General features: G+C 40.5%; 1 protein-coding gene across 12 annotated transcripts in view; it reads left to right on the top strand.

Moving 5' to 3' along the window:
- The window catches only part of LOC116063068 (membrane-associated guanylate kinase, WW and PDZ domain-containing protein 2-like), an 81,984-nt gene that overhangs the window by 42,651 nt on the left and 33,176 nt on the right, over nt 1-6,157 (top strand). For all 12 annotated transcript variants that reach the window (XM_036002738.1, XM_036002737.1, XM_036002739.1 and 9 more), the window contains 3 exons: nt 1,731-1,955; nt 3,448-3,676; nt 4,271-4,350. In XM_036002738.1, coding sequence (XP_035858631.1) covers nt 1,731-1,955; nt 3,448-3,676; nt 4,271-4,350 — 534 coding nt within the window. The remainder of the gene's footprint in view (nt 1-1,730; nt 1,956-3,447; nt 3,677-4,270; nt 4,351-6,157) is intronic.

The raw sequence follows: 6,157 nt of genomic DNA, 5'->3' as shown, positions 1-6,157 counted from the left end.
CCCGTGCAGCAGGAAATTCTGCTGGAATTTTAAATTCGGTGGATTAATGATGACTATTATTGACTGCTTCTCAGATCTCTGCATGGTAAATTGAGACAGCTAGCTAGACTATCTGTCCAATGTGAGTTTTCTCTTGCACAACTATTTTACAGCGGCCCTGTGCGGAGCTTAGCGCCGCCCATGACGATTCTGATTGGTTTAAAGAAATGCCAATAAACCAGAGCACGTTTTCCTCCCATCCCCAAATGCTATTTGGAGTTTCCAGACTCTCCTTCAGCGTGCTTTGAAGGAGGGTCTTTGTCCAAACATACTGTCCCATGTGTGCAACAGTTGTAGTTTAGGAAGAGTCATCTTAATTTAGAAGAACAGACAGCTGGTTTGGGCTTTGAGAGATACAGTAGTAGGTCAGCTAATTTAACATAACAATAGCAGCAGTGCAAAGGTTTTATTCAACCCACAAAGTACCATGAAAGAGACTACCTTACTGTATCTTGATGGGTAACTGTCCATTAAAACAAAACCCAACACCTTGGCCGAATCTAAAAGAACCTGTGTGACTAAATTTTCTCCTTCTAATTCAACAAAAAACAGTTAAACACTAAAATTATAAAAAATACTTTAGCTAATTTGCTGATGTGCTGAGATTTTGTGTCAAGGTTACACAGAGCAACAATCTTTAAGAACACAAGCTACATGAGTGTTAGCAGCATGTGTTATTCTATTATATGTACACATTATTATATGGTACTATGTCCTGCTGGGTCCACTCTAAACTTTTATTTACAGTTACACTATAGTCTGCTGGAAATGTATGAAGGGGAGATGAGGGTACGCTACAAACTAAGTCACTGTTATATTGTGGATGTCACAGGTTTGCAGTTTGTAACCTGTCTAAAATGTTATATTTTAGAAGACTGTAAGAATGTTTTTCCACAGTCATTGAAGGACTGGGCCCAGACGACTCTAATGATTGGATGATATATTAACTGTAAGATGTCTGGAGTGCCTTCTTTTCAGGATTGGGTGACAGTCATATACTGTAGGGTGAATAATAGGGCAGAAAACTTTCAGAAGTGAAAGGGTGAGGTGGAAGCACATTAACGACATTGACTTCTATGTGAGGTGTTGGCTTTTGTTTTCCCTCAGCATTGTTTCCTTTATATTTTTCTCTTTCTTTATTAGAATGCCACTTTGTATTTTGGTTGACTCCTCTTGTTTCTATGTTTGTGTTTAGGTGGGGTCAGAACAGAAAAAATTAAGGAAATTAGAGTATACAAATAGGCTGTTATTTTCTGATTTACAACATTGTAAAATTACAACAACAAAAATAACAAGTTATAAAAAAAATACATATTTGCATACTGTATCCTGTTTGGGTCTGTTCATGTTTTCAGCCAGGCAGGTCTGTATGGAGATCTCTACTATTAGCCACTGTAACCGCTATTTTCTTCTTGAAACATTAGCCATCGTCCAGATGCACAAACTTGATCAGATTTATTAGAAATTATTACTTGCCAGGCAAAAAACACAGTTAAGTTATCTCTGCTGCACTCTGTTGAGACAGCGAAGTCTTACATTTTGAAAGGCAATCATCTGTTCAAAGTCACGGTTGCCCACAAGCGGTAGACCTGCACTCTGCCTGCTAGTCGGTGTGTTACATCATCTGAGATCGCTCTTTAGTTGTTCATGTGGCCTTTTACACAAATGCCGCTGTGCCTCTCTGCCCTCAGATAATTTCTACGGCACACCAAAACCTCCAGCGGAGCCGTCCCCCGCAGCACCTCCTCTGAATGTAAGTGAGGCCCTGCTGCCCGGAGCCCGGCCCAGCGCCCAGGGCAAGAGGAAGAGGAACCAGTCAGTCAGCAACATGGAGCAGCGTGCCAGCCTGGAGCCACCTGAGGAGGAGGAAGAGGAGAGCCCGGTTGTCAACGGCAACGGGGTGGCCATCACACCAGGTAATGTAGGCTGATAGAAAAAAACATCAGTTCCTGTTGTGATGTTTATATACCACATTTTCCATCTAAAGTACTTGCGACTGAAATTAGATTCAAACACGGTCTGCTTCCCACGTGTCGTGACCATGATGACATTTTAAATCATATTTAGGTGAGGAGAAAATCTGTCTGAAAGGCCTGAACTGTCTCACTGGTATAATTGAGTAAATCATTGAAAAAAGTCAGTTTTCAAAGCAATTGTTACCGTTCCTTTTTATTGTCCCTTATGGATAAATCAAGTGTCTCTATTCTCATTTTGTCCACTTTCATGTCTGCAGTTTATACAGTCCAGCCCATGCAGATGGCTACAAATCTGACAACAAACTGTGCCCTGACCAGTCATTATAGACGTTAACAGACTCTGTTGGCATGAGTGTGAACTGTACAGGTTCTCAATAACCTTATATAACAGAATACACAAGGGCACCTTAATGTCTACACTATTATCACTGTCCAGAGTCTCATTTTGGCTTCAGCTCTCGTCTCTCTGTCCTATCATTTCTGTCTCTCCTGCTGTCTTTGCTTTCACGCCACTGGCCTTTGTCCTTGTTTCTATTAATACCCCAACTATTCCCTCTCTCTTCCTCTCCTCTACTATCTTCTTCCTTCTGACCTCTCTTGCATTTCTTCGTCTCTGTGGTCCTGTTCCTTCTGCCCTCTCCTCTTCCTCTCTTTCCCCCATCTCTCTCTGTAGTCTGTGTTGTTGTCACATGTTGTATATATGTGTTTTCTATTTATGCTGACTTACTTAGATTGTAACAGAAGGAAATACAGTAATCCTTACTTTGTTTTTTACACATGCTCTTCAGCCATCACGACAAAACTTTAATTTAAAAATGTAATGCTGACACCATGAGAAAAACCATCATCAAGAATGAGAAGTTTGTTTAGAAGAATGTTTAGAAGAAAATAGACTTATCTGCCTGCTTGATATTGAACAGTTTTTAGACAAAATGAGTTTCGCACTACACGTTTAAGGTAAAAATAACTATAGAACTGGCTCTGGTGAAAAGTTCAGTGTGATTTGGGGGTTATTTTTAGTAGGCGCGGATAAAGATATGGACCCTAAGCCCAATTAAGGGCTGTGAAAGAATGTGCTTTTTTTGGTCATTTTTCCATTTCTGTTTTTGTTGCACCTACATTAAAAGTCCCAATGGGAATATTGTGGGATTATTTATCATATGCTTTTCATCCACTGACTTAGATGCCACCAGCTTTTCTCGTCACTTTTCCTGTTTTCTGACTCAGTCTCTGACCCCTAAAGTCTCTGTCTTTCCCTGTTTCTCCATTTCTGACATCCCAATGTTGTTCTCTCCTCATGCTTAATGCCCATACCCCCCCCCCCTCTCTCTCTCCTGGGGGTTCATAGCTGTGCAATGGTTTGGCTCTGACTCATCATGCATTGCGTATGTAGTGTGCAGTGTATGTGAGAATAACTGTGTGTGTGCTCCAGAGTCCAGTGAACATGAGGACAAGAGCACAGATGCCTCTGGGGAAGTCGCTGTTGAAATGTCCAGCCAGGCCCCAGCCTCTGTTGAGCCCCCCACCGAAGGAGAGGAGGCCCCAAAATCTCCCTGTAAATCCCCCACCAATGTTCCAGACATAGATGAGGAAGAGCTGGGTCCTCTGCCTGACAACTGGGAGATGGCCTATACCGAGAAGGGGGAGGTCTACTTCATAGAGTAAGAGGAAAAAGATCCTACTTAAATATATGTCTATCTGTACTGTAGCTGTTTCAGGGGGTTACGTGTTTATAACAATTATGAAAAACCATACACTTGTAAATAATAAGAATGCTTAAAAACATATCCAATGTAATGCACCTCACAAAGTGCACCTACTTGGTTTATGTAGGGCTGGTAAACTTTATAGCTCTGGCCTCTGTGTTGAATAATTGATGTAACTTAATGCTACTAATCAGACTTACTGGATACACACACATACACACACACACACACACACACACACACACACACACACATACACACACACACACACACACACACACATGCAAAGCCATAAAAACTTTTGCCCTCACTTCTCACCCTTACTAATTAGTGGCTGAGGGCAAATTAGTGGATTAATGGCCATTTAGTTTACCTTAGAAATCCCCTTGTTTCTCTTTGCCCACACACACACACACACACACACACACACACACACACACACACACACACACACACACACACGTACAGGTCATTAGTGTTACTTTGCACTCATTTTTTTCTCTCATCCTCTCTGACCTCTGTTTGCCTCTTTCCTTTCCTTATTGCCAGTCACAACACTAAAACTACATCATGGCTGGATCCTCGGCTCGCAAAGAAAGCAAAGCCACCAGAAGAATGCAGGGAAGACGGTGAGTCTGAACGACCTGTTTGCTCAGTTGTTTTATAAGCTTTAGTTTGTGTTCATCTGAGTCGAGCTCATATTGTAGCATTTGTGGGAGCGTGTCTTTTCTACATCTCCTGTTGTTTGAGTAATTGTATTGTCTCTTCCTGGCTCACTGTTCCAGTTGTTTTCCCTCCTCAAGAAAAAGAGCACAAAAATACAGTTGTTTGATGTGTTTGTTAGTCTGCAGCTGGTCTCACCGTTCACGACAGGTTTTAAGAGGGGTACTCACACATATAAAGGAGGATTTTGAAATCCAGAAGGAAAGAACTTGACAAATAAATGTACCATTTTAGATTTGTTGTTGAGAAGTGATTACTAGCATATAAGTGTCTTACAAGATATGTAGAGAGGAATGCAATCATTTCAGCCAATATTCTTTTTTATGCTTCATAACCAAATATCTGCAGCAGAAGTAATTTATGAAAATCAGAGTAAAACATTACTGAAAAATATCAACATAAACAAGACAACTTGGCTGGACACAAGCAACACCCAAAACTTGTCCATTTTATTAGCGACAGCTATTAGCTGGGTACAGGCAGTTTAAATATCTACACTCTTCGGCTCCACGTCTCATCTTACTGTGATGAATTGTGATATTTGTGACCACTTGAAAAGAAGCAGTGGTGCGTTCCAGTTGAACTGGGAAGTTGAAATATCCGACTTCCCAGTCAAATTTTAACTGGAACGCCCCCTGAAGTCAGATTTACAACTCGGAAAGTGGGGAGAACCTCACCAACCCTGAAATCATAATCCAACATGGCTGCTCTGAGCATCAACAGTAGTGAACTCTGTATGAATATACTGTTTATTAGCACTTATGTTTTATTTGTGTCGTACACACAGTACTGTCCATCTTCTCTCTGTGGACATGTTGCTACAGTGTTTGTATGCACACAATACCACATAATGCGTTGTTATCCACAGGTATTGCTAACAATGGCTAACCTATAGAGCCCCCCCATCCTGTTGAATATAATGGTTTTCCAACTTTTAACTGGAATGCGGTCAACTCGGGTGTGACGTCATTTCCAGTTCCGACCTCGGACTTCTGAGGTAAATGGAACGCAACATTAGTTCTCTCAATTTGTCTTTCCATGAGTAGTCAACTGCGATTCAGATTGTTTAACTTGAATAATTGTAGAAGTCTGAAGAGGTAAATCTAAAAGACAAAGATTAGAGAAACAGTATTCTGAAAAATATGCTATTGTTAATCACCTCATGGGCCTCAGATTTATCGTGTGACCTCCTAACAGGGTCCTACTTGCTTTAGCGAGTGTTTACAGCAGCAGGATGATGTATGTGGGACTGAGTGACTCATTTATGTTATAATTATAATAATAATAATAATAATAATAATAATAATAATAATAATAGTTTTTGGACAGCAAGGGTGGTCTATGGCACAGAGGAGTAAGCTATGTCAGGCGTAGGATACGCACACAGTACTTTGATGTAGGATCAATTCATTGTTTGTTTTTGTCTTTCGTGGGATTTGTTGAGAAGAAAATACAGTAGAGAATGTCACTTGTTTTTTTATGTTTGTTTTAATGCAGTTTTAATGAGGGGAAGCAAAGGTGTGTAAAGATGAGGGAAAAAAATCTATTTAGGAGACCAAAAATTAAGAGCAGTGGTTTAATACAATGAAAGTCCAGTGCTGATGTCAAACATGTAAAATGTTGTTGTTGTGGTTCAGTGTGATCAGATATATAACAATGAGGTGATCTTACATCCCTGCTGCTGTCACAGCCTTTAGTGAATTAGGTTGTGAT

The sequence above is a fragment of the Sander lucioperca genome, chromosome 7, assembly GCF_008315115.2.
Source record: "Sander lucioperca isolate FBNREF2018 chromosome 7, SLUC_FBN_1.2, whole genome shotgun sequence".
Lineage (NCBI taxonomy): Eukaryota > Metazoa > Chordata > Actinopteri > Perciformes > Percidae > Sander > Sander lucioperca.
The sequence above is the reverse complement of the archived record's forward strand: the minus strand, read 5'-3'. Positions and strand labels throughout refer to the sequence as shown.